General features: G+C 37.7%; 1 protein-coding gene across 1 annotated transcript in view; it reads right to left on the bottom strand.

The window, feature by feature from the left end:
* LOC139694738 (dynein axonemal heavy chain 3-like) overlaps positions 1–18,478 on the bottom strand; it is a 146,853-nt gene that overhangs the window by 66,842 nt on the left and 61,533 nt on the right. The window contains exons 24-27 of the mRNA XM_071593238.1: positions 15,687–15,847; positions 13,787–14,062; positions 9,934–10,048; positions 6,798–7,018 (exon numbers count right to left, since the gene is read on the bottom strand). Of these exons, the coding sequence (XP_071449339.1) occupies positions 6,798–7,018; positions 9,934–10,048; positions 13,787–14,062; positions 15,687–15,847 (773 nt within the window). The remainder of the gene's footprint in view (positions 1–6,797; positions 7,019–9,933; positions 10,049–13,786; positions 14,063–15,686; positions 15,848–18,478) is intronic.

The raw sequence follows: 18,478 nt of genomic DNA, 5'->3' as shown, positions 1-18,478 counted from the left end.
CGGATACCATAAACTACATGCTAAAATAAGTATTGATAAATAACCACCACTAAAATGGCAAGGATCTATCATGCCATACCTAAGCAGAGTAAATAATTTAGGCATAACCATAAATGAAACGTTATCTTGGACTGACCATGCAATTGCTATCTGCAGAAAAATAAACTCATTCCTGCATTCAATGAAAAGGTTTAAGCACATTGCTCTCCCCTCCTTAAAGATGCTTCTTGTGTCCTCTCTACTCATACCCTACTTTGATTAGTGTGATGTAGTATACAAAGACCTTCCAGGCAAACTGAAAACCAAACTCCAGAGGACCCATAATTCCTGTGCGCGGTTCATATGTGATCTTAGGAAATACGATCATATTTCCAACTCATTTAATAGAATATCCTGGTTAAAGCTAGGAGGCCGCAGGCATTTACACATTCTTTCACTTTTCTACGGAATACTTTCAAACCACACACCTAAATATCTATACAAAAATTTCCTCTTCATCAGCTCAATCCACAACAGAAATACTAGGGGTAACAATAAACTTCTTGTCCTACACCATCACACGGAAATCTATCACAAATCTTTCCATGTTACAGCATGCTGTCTGTGGAACTCTCTCCTAGATGACATAAAAACCTTCACTCAAGCACTTCACAAGTTCATTTTCCTAAGGTACTTAACTTAACCAGTATAACCTCCCTCATTCAACTCAGCTGCTATATAGATCACTGTTTCTACTTTCTTTGTTTTGTCATCTCAAGCAGTAGGATTTTGCATCATTATTTTCAGTAATATTACGCTTCTCATTACTCCGCAATTGTTGTCAATATATTTAATTTCTCCATTTCAATTTCAGTAAGTCAATAATATGTATACTATGTAAAAATGATTGTTACAATGCACAGGTATCTTTCCTCTAATTAATAGGGTTTTTGCAGGTTTTTCACACCCCCCTTCTCCTTGTGAGTGTTTTGCCTGCGTGGGTTTTTACTAGTTGACCAATGCCACACTCTCCCTAGCTTTTCCCACAAACCTCATTCTTTACTTAGACTTTCCTTAATTTATTGTTCTCTATCTTCACTGTCATTTAATTTGAGTATATTGTAGGTGTATCCTTAATTTATATATGTATATGTATGTATGGGTGTATATGTGTGTAATTATGTATGTATTTATGTATGTGTAAGTATGCTGGTATGTATGCATATGTGTGTATGAATATATGTGCGTGTGTGTATGTGTATGTATGTGTATGCATACATATGTTTATATGTATACATATATGTATGTGTGTGTGTGTGTGTATATATACTATATATATATATTTTTTTTAAGGTAATCTACCGGTTAAGGTAGGTTTTTCGATGGACACAACTACCAAACAAATATTTTGTGACTACTAACAAAACACAACCCTAAATTCTACTCTACACCAGGTCCCTCTTCATCTCTGAGTACTTTCTTCCGCCCTTCATCCCATCCAACATCCCTATCCTGTTCCTTCCCTTTCCTCTTTTGCCCAACATTCTACCCTCTATCACAGTCTTCAACATCCCACTGCCGGTCAACATCCCCTTCATCCACTTTTCCTGCCTCCATAGGATTGCTCCCAACAAACCCCTCTCTTCGCCCACCATACCAAGTACTTCCTCATTTGTTTTCTTCTCTGTCCATTTCACCTTCTCCATTCTTCTCCACACCCACATTTCAAAAGCCTCCAGTCTACGTCTATCCTCCTGCTTCAATGACCACGTTTCCGCGCCGTACATAGCTACGCTCCATATCAAAGTTTTTACGAGTCTTTTCTTAACATCCTTACTCAAAGTCCCCGTCATCAACTCCCTCCTCCTCGTGAAAGCCTCTTTGCCTAGCGCAATTCTTCTCCTTACGTCCCTACTACTTTGACCGTGTTGGTCCAAAACACTACCGAGATACGTAAACTGTTCTACCTGCTCTAGTTTTTGCCCTCCTATTTTAATGTTAAGCTTGCCCTTTTTCTTTCTAGAAAATCGCATAACCTTTGTTTTATTAATATTGATTCTCATCCCATACCTGTCGCACTGAATTTCCAATTCACTCAGCAATGCTTGCAGCCCCTTGGCTGACTGACAAACTAAAGCTTGGTCATCAGCAAACCTAACTGATTTTACGAATTCCCCGCCCACTTTCATTCCTACCTCTAGTTCTTCCCATGCCTCTTTGATCATTTCCTCTGCATACAGGTTGAACAGCAACGGTGATAATGGGCAACCCTGCCTTACACCCCTTCCTAACACTGCCCATCCTGACTCCCCGTTTCCCACCCGCAACTGAGCAGTCTGAGACATGTACAGGTTGCGGATTAGCCTCCTTTCCCTCCAATCTATTCCTATTTTCTGCAATATACTCATTATTTTTTCCCAATTCACTCTATCAAACGCTTTTTCGAAATCTACGAAGCAGGCAAATACATCCTGGTTGTATTCTATATTCCTCTCGATTAATAATCTCATTACTGCAATGGCATCACGCGTACCTCTCCCCTTCCTAAACCCAAACTGGTCATCCCCTAAGTAATCATTGGCCCTATTCTCTATCCTTTTGTTTATGATCCTGAGAACAACTTTAGCTGCGTGGGATATCAAACTAATTGTCCTATAGTCCTCACATGACGTGGCCTTTACCTTTTTCGGAATCGGAACTAAAACTGCTCTCATAAAGTCTTCCGGCCAGATTCCCTCCTCATAAATGCTACGGATCAGCCCATATAGCCTCTTCCTCCCACATTTTCCTAAGCATTTTAAAAGTTCCACGGGAATGTTATCTACCCCCACGGCCTTATTTAGTTTCATCTCCCTTAATGCCCTTTCTATCTCATTGTCTAGTATGCCTGGACCTAAGCTGTCTTCCTCTACGTCATTTTCTTTTTCAATGTCTAACTGTGTTGGTCTGAGTTCTTTACTATACAGTTCTTCTATATACTCCTTCCATCTCTCTTGGATCTTTCCTGCGTCAACTATTACCTTACCCGCCTTATCTCTAACTATTAGCATAGCTCTTCCTTTCTTACTTCCCGATAACGATTTAACTTTGCTGTACAGCGCACCGATTTCACCCTTCCTCTGGAGACTTTCCATATCCTCGCACTGCGTCTTCCACCATGCGTCTTTTGCCTTATTTGTTGCCCGCCTCAATTTATTGTTCAATTCTTTGTACTTCATTTTGCCTAATTCTGTATTTATATTCTTCCATTTTCGCCGCTCATCCATCTTTGTAATCATCTCATCCGTGATCCATGGTTTCCTAGTCCTTTTAGCGTTAACGGTTCCAATAGTGTCTTTTGCGGCTTTAGACAACCCTTTTTTGATCATTTCCCATTTTTCTTCGATAGTAATAAGCCCTTTACCATCCTCCATGATTTTCTCTACCGCCTATTTGTATTCCTTCCTTTTCAACCCATTTAATGCTTCTACATTCCATTTTATAACTCGCCGCCCCTGCCTTATCTTTTTGAAACGTACGCTACATTTCATAACAACTAAATTGTGGTCTGAGTCCGCATCCGCTCCCGGAAAGCTGCGGGAATTTATCACACTATTCCTAAACCTGTGTCTAACCAGGATATAATCTAGCTGATATCTTCCTGAGTCACCTGGCATTTTCCATGTATACCTGCGTCTTTTGTGGTGTCTAAACCAAGTGTTGGTGATGACTAACCCCTGTCTCCTGCAGAACTCAACTGCTTTCTCCCCGCGGTCATTCCTCGTGCCTAAACCGTACTCCCCCACCTCATCACCATCTCTTCCTTCGCCTACCGTCGCATTCCAATCCCCCATCACTATCAAATGTTTCCCTGCAGGAACACACGCGATCATGTCCTCTAACTGATCGTATATCTTATCGACCTCTTCTTCCTTATGGTTGCTCGGTGGCCTGTATACCTGAATAATAACTAAGTTCGTCGGTTCTGCTTTTATCTCCACTAGTAGTATTCTATCCGTTACCTGATCTATGTTGACTACGCTTCTTCCTACCTCTTCATTTAATACTATGGCAACCCCTCGTTGGCTCTCGTCCCCACCGCTGTATATTATTCTATACTTATCACTCCAGTAATCCCCGCTATCTTTCCATCTCACCTCGCATAGACCTAAAATATCTATATTTCCCCTTTCCATCTCTCGCTTAACATTCTCCAATTTCCCTGTCCTCATCATTGTCCTAACATTCCACGTTCCTATTCTAACTAATTTTGTCTTCTTCTCCTGCGTCTTCTGTCCTGCTGCTGCTGGTTTTCCCTTGCAAGGGTTTCGTGGGATGACGACCGCGGAAGCCTTGCCTCCCCCGCTGCCGGGCACGACACACGGCCGATTGGGCCGAGCCCCGTGGTTGCCAGGACTCAAATTATCTCTATTGTCCATCATATTTTTCTAGGGAATGATAATTGAGGTGGTTTCCCGTTGCCTTCCTCAATAGTGTTTTTAATGTGACACCATCACTTACTGGCCGCCCCACTGGGGTCAGACGCCATTGCAGCCGCCTCACTGAGGAACAGACGCTGCGTGGACTACCTTTCGTCTGGCTCCTAACCTTCGACCTATCTGGCATGGGTGACCCTACCAGGAGCAATAATTATTACTCCCGCCAGCACAGCTCTAGGGGTCATCGGAACGCACAAGCCCTTCCACCACGTCAAGGTTGTAGTCCGGGGAGGGATATATATATATATATATATACTTTTATATCTTTTCGATGTGTAAATCTGTGCTAAATGAATTTATGTCTGTCTATATGTATTTATGAGTACATATGAATGTAACTATTAGTTTAATGCCTAATACAATATGTATACGATGATGGGTTAAATGGAAGAAGGGACCATTAGGTCTCAATTTTGCCCAAATAAAGACCTCTATCTATCTATCTTGGAGCCAGGCTATAAAAATTTTCATGTACAAGTATGTCACCTGATGATGATGCGCAGCATTGTAACCATGGTCATGTGAACCATTAAATCTTTATGTGGAAGTGCAACGTTTCTTTTCCCACCCTCATCAATGCATAAGTTTCATGCCAAATCCCTAGACAAAGGGAATCATTTAGTATGGAAGTCAAATTGTCAGTGTGCATTACAAAATCATTATATAGCACACATTTTGGAGAGTGAAGAGATGTGAATAACCAGTAATGTGTCATAGTTATTCCCATTGATTGTTACCTCTTGTTTAATGTAATAGTTTACGTCAGGTGCTTGGTGGCATGCCAAATCCACTTGTCATATTTAGCTCAGTGCACCTCCCTACTTTACATGCCTAATATACATTATGTACAAACATGACTGATTTGTTAAAGTGCTGAAAAGATGAGTCCCATACAGGATTCTTCCATAGCTATTTTACATGAGAAGAGTTTGAACCTAGTTCCCATATATTGCACATCTTCATTCTTAGTAATAGCTGCTGACTGCCATATCACACTGCTTGATGTCATTGACAGACATTGCATTGTGAGATTGATCCCTCAAAGTTCACTCACTGTTTACATTTAGAGATGACTATTTGGATCATATTTGACATATGAGTATTTTATAACAACCAAAGTGTCACACTAGATCAATGCAAGCATAAATAATTTGGTTTCGCGTGTATGTGGGCCATTCAACAAGTACCCATGTTAGAAATGGAGAAACCATTTTTTCAAAAACATTTTTTTTATTTTTCAACATAGTCCCCTTTTGGAAAGATACACTTCTCCCAACGTTCCGGCCATTTTTTTAACCCCCTCCGAAAAATAGGAATTGTCGAACTCTCCAAAATACGCCTCTGTCTCGGCGATAACTTCCTTGTTTGAGCTAAATTTTTTTCCTGCGAGCCATTTCTTCATGTTAGGGAATAAGAAAAAGTCGCAGGGAGACAGATCGGATGAATACGGGGGGTGCGGCATCAATTCATAACGTAGTTCATGCAGCTTGGTGGCGACAACTCCGGATCAGCTTGTCTACTGTGAGCAATTGTGGTACCCATTGGGCCAACAATTTTTTTATCACCAACTTATCATGTAAAATATTAATTGCCATTCTGGTTGACACACCCATGGCATCTGCTACTTTGCACACTTTCGTTTGTCGATCAGCAAGAATCATTGCGAGGACTTTTTGAATGATTTCCTCGGTGACCACGTCTGCCGAGAATCCTGGTCGCTCTTCATCAAAAACAGATGTTCGCCACGTTTAAATTCGTTGAACCAATATCTAACTTTGGTTATAGATGACAAAAAGTCCCCATAAACAGCATCCAACTTTGCTTTTATCTCCTCGCATTTCTTCCCATCCAAAAACAAAAAGGGAATTACCGAACAATACTGCTCTTTTTCCATCTTAGTGAAAATCATGGAACACATCTTACTCGAATGGCTGCCAAATCCAAACTAACCTTTAAATCAGTCTGAAATTTGTTTCACCATCATTTAATAGATGACAGCACACGTTGATAACATAAACTTCCCTCAGGAATGCCCTTTGTTGTCAAACACGGGTACTTATTGAACCACCCTCTTACACATAAGCTTATGGATATAATGAATACATTGAAATTTGTTAAGTCCTGACATACATTTATTCTGTGAGTTCATTTTACTTCTACTGAACTTGAATTGTAAATTCTCTTGAAAATTTACACAAAAAAGCCAACTATGTACTGATACAGTTGGATTATCATGAAATATTGACCAGGGTAAATTTAATAAGGCATCACTAAAACTTTCCTTAGTTGACATGTATACTATGATAAAAATTTCACTGGAGTCATCATAGAACAACTTACTTTGGCATTTTGGGGTAACTGAGAAGTACTCTTCTCAAATACTTCCAGCCATACAATCCAGCTGCCATTATTTCTTTTGTCATAGAAGAAATCAAATACTGTCCCTTTGACAGGGAATAACTGGGCACGGCTGAGTTTAAAAGAATTCGGCTTTGGATACATCTGGCTGTCTCCATTTAATACTGCCCTGAATTCAACATCAAATATTTTACGGCTATCACCTTAAATAAAATACAATAAGCGGTGATTAAATTCAGAGGAACAATTTTTCAAAACAGTTTACAACAATTTTAAAATCCAGCACATGAGAATAAGGAGAATGGGGTATCCAAATTACAAGCATTATTGATTTTGCTTATTGGAATATGGGACACATTCCCCCTTTTGCTGAGGGGATGTATTTCATTATTTATTGTTGAGAAAAGGGTATTTGTTATGGCTGGACCATGGCCATTGCAGAGCCCCTCTTCCCCTCAGTTCTGGGCCTCTGGAGTTCTAGGGAAGAGAACATGAGAATAACCCTAGTACACGCATCACGCTGAATAATCTTGGAAGCATTTCATTTGGTGTCTCTCAAAGGGGCTTCAGGAGGACACTTGGCATTATGATCAGCTCTCACTGTTTTCTCATTTCTGTGTGCCACCCTCCCACATCTCCTACCCTCAAGAGGTCACCAATTCTGCTTCAACCATCCACTCTCCCTATTAGGGTCAGACCTCAATGGCATACTCATCTTGACTTCTCCTTCACTAGCTAATCAATGGATCAAGTGGAAAAATTAGGAAGAGAATAAAATGCTTACATGTGGAAGATAAGCTTTATAATCATTAGTCTGGCCCCAAATGTCCATTAAATTTCTATTGCTGAAGCCTTGCCTTGAAGCTGTTTAACTAATAGTATTTCACAACAAAATTGTAAACAATAATTCATAGTAGGACTAGTTTCCAAAGACACTGCGGGAGATGCCGCAACAGTAACTTTTAACGGAGTCATCCGCTAATGTGCATTTCAATGCAACAGTTTCAGAGTGTAAAAATCAATCGCCTTGTCTGGAACGTCCCAGTCAAGGCAAATGATTTTTACACTCTGGAATTGTTGCATTAGGGCTAGTGTTTAGTAGGGCTAGTTCAAGGTTAAGTTAGATGTATCCCTTTGAATTCTAATTATTTTGCAATGACTAAGAACCTAGCTACAGTTCAATACCATCACTATTATTTCATAGTCTACCATTTAAAGTAGATTTTGGAGGGGAACAGACAACACTGCAATTCTAAGCCTTGCTTGACCTATCACAGTATGACAACCGACTCTAAGATATAACCTTCTTCAATGATGCTTACTTCCTACCTCCATCCATTCTGTCCTTATTCTATTTATTCCCTCTAACTCACTTGCTTAACATTCTCCCCTCTATTACAGTCTTCAAAATTACAGCACCAAACAAAATGCTCTGCATCAATCTTTCCTCCCTCCTTTGGATTTCTCCAGCAACCCACTTTCCTCCCCCACCATGCCAAGAATCTACTTTTTTATTTGTATTCCTCTCCATTCATTCAACATTTTCATTCCTTCCACATCTCTAACCCACACCCCAAAAGCCTCCAATCTGTGCACATCATATTATTTCAACAATCATGTCTCTATGCCTTAAAAAACCATGCTACATATCAAATAACACAGTTTCAGGCCTAACAAGGTGGAAATTCTTCATGGTGAAAGAAGACACTTGGCTTTTTCACATAGAGTATTTTTATTACGACCTAGGTTTCTTTCACAATCCACAAATTAACTAATTTTATGATTTCTCCACCAAATTTCATTCTTACCTCCAGTGTTCCCCATGCCTCCTTAACCATTTCCTTCACACATACTTTGAAAAAAATTGGTGATAATGGGCAACCCTTCTTAATTTCTGATAGTGCTTCCACTTTCCTAAACAAATCATCTATTTCAGCCTTCCTCTGTAAAGTCTTTGTGTCCTCACACCATGTCTTCCACCATGCCTCTTTTTTCATTAGTTTCTGCGTCAGTTTATTATTTCTCTTTGTACTACCTTCAACCAAATTCTGTTTACACTCATTCATTTGATCTCTCACCTATCCTCCTAATCTCATCTGAAATCCATGGTTTCCTTGTCCTTTTTCGATATTATTTTTTGCATCTTTCAATAGCTCTCTTGTTCAGATGATCAAATCTTTCATCTACCTTTTACATCTTCCTTCCGCCCACCACTGCACTCCTATCTCCCATAACTGTCCAATTTTTCCTTCAAGGGACACCCACGATTATTTTCACTAGTAGAATGTGTACGTATCTTCTTCTTCCTTCCTTCCCATGGTTACTTGTTACCATGGTTGATTGATTTAGGCATAACTTTATGGACTAGATTCATATTAGAAATGAAAAAGTAGTAACTTTGTGATTCCACCGAAAATTTATTTTGATACAACCTGGATTTTGATGTTCAACGTCATCTTCAGGTGACAACTCTTACAGACATCCATCAATATATACTACACTCAGGGAGGCGGGAAGACCCAGGAGGGTGGGTGGGGGAGGTTAGTGAGCAATGATTGTCGAAGGGAAGGGTAGAAAGCGGGAGGAGACCCTCTACGGGAAGCACTCCTCATAATGGCGGAGGAAAGTGGATGAGTTTTAAGCCTTTCATAGACAACAATGCAAAGTCCTTTACATATCTCTGAGATTGAGTTTGCTCAGTGAGCATATTGTAATCTAGTTAAATTTCTTAAAGACTTTAATGTATAAATATTTATGAACTCAGTCTTTGTATGATACAATCTATTCTTATTGTGTTCTTCTACATAAATTCATTTCATATCAATTTTATACTTTAGCTATTCCTTGAATGCCATTTGTAACTTCAGAAAGACCAACTCAGCAAGCCTCTGTACGATCTAATTACTGAAATACTACTATGTATTTAGGGGCTCTTTGTTTCTCTCTATTAAAGTGGTTAGCTACACCTTTCTCCCAAAGATGCTTACTCCAAAATAAGAGAAATGTTGAGCCACAGAATACTGCACAGAAAGCAAATCTTGCAAGCTACCTGGAATTCTGAATGAAGTTATAATTTTTATAAAAGATGCCAGCTCAATGATTTTGTGTAAACACTTACCATTTAAACTAGATCCATAGCCCCATACCAAGCAGAAGATGAAAACATTTTGCAACCATACAGTGCTCACCTGCTGCTCTCCCTCTAACATGATTTTGCACAACTGAGTAAAACACTGCAAAAATAGAAATGAGAATAGAAAGGGGTGATTGTTTATTTTTTTAAATTAACAACTGAAAAATTACTTCTCTATTTTAAGTACTTGAAAAGAGAGTCTAAATAATATTTATAAGGGAAATCAACCAAAAGCTATAATTTGGCAAAAATTCAGAAATGGAAACAAAATTGTAGTTCCCTGAATTTACGCATTGGTGATTCTGATGCTAGTATGACAAAATATAAGTTAAGACTGAAGGCATATATAACTTATTCAAAACCTGCAATAAAACCAGCTGGTACAAGTAAGAGTAGTGGAGGAAGACCAAATAAGCAATGATTGGCAGGTGTGTGTTTCAGCAGATATATTTCCCATATAAACCATGCAAAGATCCTAATTTTTAAATTGAAAGAATTAGGATTTCCTTTCTGGCCCTCTAATTTAATGCCTCTCAATTCCGAACAAAACTTGGTTTTTGCCTTTCTTCAAATTTATTCCTTTGGCATTTTTCTGCACAGAATGAATTTTGCTTGCTACTGCTGGTTTCTGCTCAGAGGAAACGGGGAACTGTCTACACCATTCTGAATAACTTTCATTTCAGTTATCTGGTTCCTCATCGCACAGGTTCTTGAGACTAGAACTAGAACCAGAATTGAAATGAAAAACTTAGGTCCAGGAACTGATATTTAGGTATACCTACTAAGTCAGGTAGTTTCAATACATAGGCATGACAGTGGCATTGAAAACAGAAGCACAAAAGAGGCACCAACAATTTGGTCTTCTGATATTTTGGTGCCACAACCACCTTTCTCCACAGAAGGAAGAAGACAGAGAGTATGGGTGATGAACAGGAGAGGGGGCAGGTGTAGGAGAATGGGAAGGGAGAGGGGGTTTTGGAGGGGTGATCCCAGGGGTGGGAGTTTATGGGAATGAAGAAGTTACACTCCCCAGTGAGCAAGGTTCTGATGTCAGTCCGCGCAAGTTCCCAGGGGCCAAATGCAGGCCACCTGGAAGATTTTGAGCCTATGCAGTGTGTCTGAGTGCAGAAGGAAGGCAATTATCAAAAAATTGTAACAGCCTCAAAGGCAGCATTGTGGAGGGAGGCATTTGTGGGAACTGTTAGAGAGACTAATGAAGAAGAAGGGTTTTGAGAGTAATGGTGATTGCATAAAGAGTTAAATAAAAAATTGGACAAGAAACAAACAGAATGAAAGAAGCTTGATGAAAGATGCAGTGCAAGAGTATGGAAAGTTTACAAAGATGGGTGAAATTGGTCCACTATTCAGGACGGTTAAACAATGTTAGAAGTAAGAAGGGAAAATCCTTGCAAACATTCAGAGATAATCAGGAATATTATTAATTAAACTAGGGAATATTCAAGAGAGATGAAAGAAATAAATGGAGGAACTATGTAGTGAAGGTAATGGTATAGGCAAACACGCTTACAGAGAAAGATAATAGAGCATAGATGAGTACAGTTCAGTTCCAAGCATACATAATTCTAGGCAAGATAGAAAGAGTATGAAAAGAATTGAAATCAAATAAGGTGATGGGGGTAGATAATATTCCCCTGGAACTACTGTAAGGTTTATAAGATTGTGAAAAGGCTAGGAAAAGGAGTAAGGGAAAGATGTCCACTAGCACCTGTGCTGATCAAGGTATATGTCGAGGAAATGGTTAAAGAGGCATGGGAAGAAATGGAGATAGGAATGAAATTTGGCTTGGAACTCATATAATCAGTTAGATTTGCAGATGACCAGGCTTAAGTTTTCCAGTCACCCAATGGTTTGTAAGCATTGCGGAGTGAATTGGAAAATCAGTGGGATAGGAATGAGATGAGAATAATAAAATAAATAAATGAACATACCTACATATATATATACAGCTACAGTGGAACCTCATAATATGAACATAACCTGTTTTGTGAATTACTAGTAAAAAAAACACTCGTTTAGTGAAACAACTTTTTCCATACAAATTAATCTAAAATACAAAAATGCATTCCATGCCAAAAAATAAATTATGCGCAAGGTTAAAATCAAGGATCATGTCCACCTTTTCTTCAATCATGGAATGAAGCAACCGGGAATGCAAACTTGATTTGTAAAAGCAAAAAAAATAGAAATTAATTGTGAATTATTTATGGTACATACTTATTTCCTTTTTACTAGGAAGCTATCTATAGACATTAGTTTTTGCCAATTCTTCAAAATTTGGTAAAAATGAGACTCATAATGATCATTAAATAAATTTATGGTGCACATTGCCACTACCCAATTAGGGCAATGCCTAATACACATGGTACAATGCAAAATCTTCCCATTACCTCCATATCTCATCAAGTCTGCTCTTTTGGACGTAAAACTTCTTGAAGGATTGTGGAGTTTCTGAATGGTGAACAAGCAGGGGTTTGATTTTCAAATCGCCACTCGCATTTATCCAAAATAGCAGTGTGAGATGGCCTTTTGTTACCTTGTGATCAGATAATGAATTCTCTTCTATTTTCATGTGTACAATTATAGGTTCCCTTCAGGATCTTCTTTCCGAAGAGAATTGTCTCGTCACAATTAAAAACATGCTGTGACAGGTAAGTCTCAGAATCCACAAGCTTTTTGAAGTCACCGATGAAGTACTATGCTGCCTTTGACTCAGAGCTTGCTACTTCACCATGCATGACAGTGCCGTGGATGATGGTTATTCTCATTAACTTCTTGAACCATGCATTAAATACTTGTTTGGCCATTGAAGATCCTTATATACCATTAATGAGGACGGAGAATATCAGTTTCCCCTTGTCACAAGTTATGTCCTCGTTAACGGTATTGCATTGCAATTGCTTTTCATTAATGCATGAGAGAAGCAACCTTTCAACATCACTGAGAATAAATAACCATTGCGTTGACACTCTAGTCACTCTAATAGAAGCATCTACCTCCTTAGTCTTGTCCATGTTCTATAAGAAAAGGCCAATCATTAATGTCAACCGATTGTTGATGTGCATACTAGATCAGCCATGCTCACACCTTGTTCCCAAATTTCAATGGTTTTACTTCCCATTTCTACTGTTATTTTTATTCTCTTATGGCTATCTTCTTATGAATTTTTCTTCGGGGTCAATTCTAAAACTACACACAAAATATTATTAAATTTTACACAAAAAAACTCACTAATAATATATTTGAACACAACTTAGGAAAAAATGTGTGATCACAAGTGACGTTAAGGTGCTAGCAGAACAAGTGATAGAGACAAACTGCAGTAGCAGGTGGGAAATGATTCCGAGAATTCCTTTCTCCTCGTCGCTCTTTATGTGAAAAGCATTAAGCAAGTTGATTTTAGGACCAATATTTTTGCTCATAATGCAAATTACTCATTGTGTGAGGTGCCTGTTAAGTGAGGTTCCACTGTACATATATATTTTTTTGTACAGATAACACCCTTATGGCATTCACTTATGCTTGATGCATATGCATTTACAAGTATATATAATTAACTGAAGTTATTTTTTAACATTAACTTCAATATTTCAGTGGTCCTAGCCACCAAGCAACTTGTTTGGTGATTCTTGACCTTATTCCTCTTTTAGGTTTGTTATTTTTCCAAGTCAGTAATATAATATTTGGCCATTTATTTTAGAAAATTTTGCATTCACAGCTGTAAGTCATGACACATTTTGTTACCTAGGACTGTTGCAAAGTAATGTGCAAAGATATCAGGGCATCTCATTCACAAATTATTTTGTATTGACTAAATTACCTTAAAAAGATGCAAATCTGATGTGACCACAAAACGTTGGCACTGATGAATGATACATTCCAGTATGGATGGAACAAGCCAGTCAATCAGGTCTTCTATTATCTCAAGCTGGTCAGGAAGTAGACGAGAAGAAAGCCAGAATAAAAATGATTTGTTCAGAGATTGCCAACCAAGCTCTCTTGGTTCCATGTATATCATTCCACACCGTGACACTGTAGCGGGAGAAGCCTGCTCCAAATCCCCAGTTTCAAATATCAAATTCATGGTCATGGACATCTAATACAAATAAAGAGTAGAAAATAAGTCATTAGCTATTTTTGTTTATGCAACCTTATTGGCATGAAAAAGAGAAAAATAGCAATGATTTGTGAATATGGCCAATATTTTCTATGAATGATGGGTCAAAAGTATTGACATACAAAGGCAGTTCAATAAAGACTGATTATAAAATTTTTATTAACATTTTCATGGAAAAAAATTGTTTTACCGTTAACTTAATGTGCAGTATGTATGTGATACAAGTTTCATTGATTTGACTGCAGTTTTGCATCAGTGGCACCAATTGCAAATTGAAACATATTCAGTGTGCCTAAGCCTGCTTCTGAGAGCGAAAAATAATTTCCATGAAGGAAATTTTTCTTCACATTGAGGAACAGAAAAAAGTCACATGGTCTGCACAAAAGTGAGGACAAGGAACAGCACAATTCAAATTGATTTTGCAATATATTTAGCAATAAAATTATGATATGCAGCAATGCACTATCATAGTTCAGCATCCAGCCTGCTGCTTAGAAATTTGGCCTTTGCAATTTATATGGCCTAATTTCCAGTAGGTTCCTTTCAGAATGCTCCATTTACAGCTGTGTCTGCTGGTATGGAAATCTGATTCCTTGAATGTAGAAAGATGAAATGACTATTACTTTTCCAGCAGAAGTCACCACCTTGGCTTTTTTTTGGCTTTTGTGATGTTGAAGGTTGGTGTTTGCTCCCAGGATTAAAAATTTCACCCACAGTGATGAACTGTGAAAGATACTCCTCATCTTCCTGTGATATCAACTTAAACTACAAAAAAAGTCTGCACAGGAGTGTAGTGTTGTTTGGCGATGAGCCATCTTTGAACCCATCGCATATATATATATATATATATATATATATATATATATATATATATATATATATATATATATATATATATATATATATATATATATATATATATGTGTGTGTGTGTGTGTGTGTATGTATGTATATTTTTATGTATGTATATATATATATATATATATATGTGTGTGTGTGTGTGTGTATATACATATATATAGAAAAAGGCATACGTGCAATTTTTCTGTTACCAATGGGTGGGTGATATTCAATGAAATTTTCAAACAAGGAAGTTTCAATGCTTATAATATTGATCTTAATGTTATTCTACAATACTCTCTAGCATTGGAGACAGTAGTTTAAATTTTTATTTTTTTAAGAGCAGTGACTGGAACTTCAGATCCATCTTCTAATGAAATTGTCTCCCCAATGCAAACATTTTACATCATATTTTATCCATGGCAAAAGGAAGAATAGACTCTTCATAAGCCTCCTGAAGCATTCCATAGGCCTTGGCGAGTGATTTATTCTGTCAAAAGCAAGACTTCAATGCCACATTTGTCTCTTCATCTTTATTGAACAACCATTGCATTTTAGAACAAGGGAAATCCGAAGACTTGGTTGAAGTAAGCAGAGAACAATGCAGGTTAAACAAAGCTAAAATAATCACATGCTTATGATGAAAGGGTATTGCAAATACAAGTAAAATAAAAAGGTTTATCACATATTAAAGATAAAAGCATAACATCTCCATCACAAATAATTAAAATTCACACAGAAAATTCCATATATAAATACTCACTTGAATGATCTCGCCTGACATGAGACATAGTTTTTTATTATCATCTAATACTGTGTTCATACTTTCAATCCACACTGCATCAACTGGACCATCAAACAAAATCCACTTCCTGTCAGGGGCTGTTGAGTATGTAAATTCCCTAAATGTGGTAGCCAACACACCTGAGGAAGTAAATTCAGCATCTCAACCCAAGATGGAACTTGCATATCACATTAAGAAAAATGTAGTAGCAGAGAGCTTACTTAGTGTATTTGAATTAGGTTATTACATAATCAGGTACTCAAAGTAAATGTGAAACAAATGCTTTAGTCAAATTGAATTTTCGATTACTTCGATGCAAAATAAAAGAAATTATAATGTGAAATGTTCAAAATACCATATTAAATTGTCAAAAACATCAATGGTTGCATTCCATGTTTGGCCAAAAGGCTGTGCAGCAATTTCTTTGGCTAGCACTCTTTAACAATTTTGTGAACAAGAAAGACGAAAATAATATTTATATTAAGTTTTTCACAAAAAATAACAGAAATAGCACAATGGTGTGCCTAAGGTGGTAGGGTTGGGAGGGCAAATCAAACTGATACTATTAAACACATGAGACATAGCTTTAAACCGATTATAGATCTCACATCGATACATCTTGATACCACCGATCTCTACTCTGCTAAAATTTCTTACTGATACCCAAGTGCCACTAATTAAACTAAGGACACCTATTAAAGTAGTGGTACCATAGAATGCCGATAGGCTAGGAATAGGAGCCATAGTTTAACTGAGAAAATCATTCTGTCTTAATATTTTCTACCAGGGGACTAATATGTGAAATATAATGGAAAAGTTGTAAGTAAATAATAAACACAATTGCAGTAAAAATCAGTGAAATTTAACACAATGATACCGCTTTCACACTTACAGATAAAGATTTACATTCCCTCAAATTTCTTTCTTTACAGCTGCAGGATACAGAGCTTGTATTTACAACATTATTTCCACGAGTCAATTTTTTATTAGACTACATTTAAGATCTCTAAAAGGTCAATTTTGTCAGCACAGAATTTCAGCCAACTAATCATTCCTTCTTTTCTTTCCTTGGGAATGAGAACATAGTTGACTTTATCATTTATAGATAAAAATGAACTCATTCTGATATTTATTAATTCTTTTGATATGACAAAAATAGCATAGCAACTTAAAATAAAAACCTTAAAAAGATTTCAAATTTCACTCCATATGCCAGGTAATGGGATTTTCATGCACAGAATACGTAATTATCTCGCTAGTACTTTTTCATTCAATGCATGCTGTACACTAAACCAACTGGTAAAGCATCAGTTAAATTGTCGGTTTGCAAGACATTAAAACATACACAGCAAAATCCTATAATAACACGTTGAATACGATGAGAATCTTGGCATTTTGAGTCATACTCAAGGTACAGTTTACTATCCTATGATTTACATGTAAAATTAATGGTAGTAGTGAGGACTGCGCATAGCACTTACATGCATCTAATGGATCTAATTCATCATATTGTTGATATTCAATAAGTGTTAAAAACATATCTTAAAGGAACCAATAAAGACTATTATTATTATTGTTTTTCCCCTCTAACATTCTGAATATTCTTTTATCTTCTTATGCATCACATCTAATGTTCCCTGTTTCTGTGATTCCTCCTTATCTTTGCATCACATTTCCTTGACCCCTACAATGACTGGAAATTTGTATGCCTTCTTGCCATATGGACCACTTGAAAAATGAGTTGCTGCCATTCAATCTCGAATGCCTTCAGTCGTTTGTCTGCTTACTGTGCGTTAAGTTTCATAATGCTGCCTTGTTTTTGTTGCTTCTGTGAGTGTTTATCAATGTTTAAGAGAGTTTGAAATACTGCTAATTGTGCAGTGCACTGTCGGTTAAAAGAGGTTTTTGAGACAATGTTATTGATGAGTCATCTGTTCAGCAGTGATGGTGAACTATGTCAACTTGGAGAGGGAGAACCCTTGTCCATGATGACAAGCGTTCTGTGTGCCTGTTCTCCTCCGCGACAATACCAGGCACTGCAGTCACCTCACTGAGGAACAGATTCTGTGAAGACTAACTTAAATCTGGTGACTTCCCTTCAACCTAGCTGACATGGGTGGGCCAGTGCCTGATCTGACAGTAGATTGAAGTAACTCACAAAATGGAGAAGATAGAGAGGCTCGCAGTGTTTCGCAACGTTTCTTCATTTGAAAGATTACAGTGTCTGGAAAATTCATGATAAAATGATGGTTGTTTATGGAAATGATAGTCCATCATATGACACAGTTTTGAGGCAAAAGAGAAATTTTCCAACTAGCCACATGTCCCTCACAGGCGATCCAAGACTTATGGACAAAGCTGCAACAGTGAAGAAATTCGAGGACTTTATCCGACATATTAGACTGAAGAGTGCAATCCAAATGATCATGAATGAGACTGATCTTAGCAACAGCAGTGTGCAGAGCTTGGTTCCACAACTACAAACTCCTTTCAGAAGCAAACTTGGCGCGAATTGTCGGGAGAGATGTTGAATCTTTTTGAGCAAGGCAGAGAGGATTTCTTTGATCATCTGGCAACAATGGATGAATATTGAAATCTATCAATATTATCCAGAGACCAAATAGATGAGCAAGGAATAGATGCACAGTGACTCGCTTCACTGTAAGAAAGTTAAAGCACAGAGGTCTTCAGGGAAGGTCATGCTGTCTGTTTTTTGGGGTTGTCCGGTAGACATCTTAACACACTACCAGAAGAAGGGCCACACGATTACT

This window comes from Hetaerina americana, unplaced genomic scaffold, assembly GCF_022747635.1.
Source record: "Hetaerina americana unplaced genomic scaffold, ioHetAmer1.1.p SCAF_54, whole genome shotgun sequence".
Lineage (NCBI taxonomy): Eukaryota > Metazoa > Arthropoda > Insecta > Odonata > Calopterygidae > Hetaerina > Hetaerina americana.
This window is presented reverse-complemented; position numbering and strand designations above follow the sequence as displayed.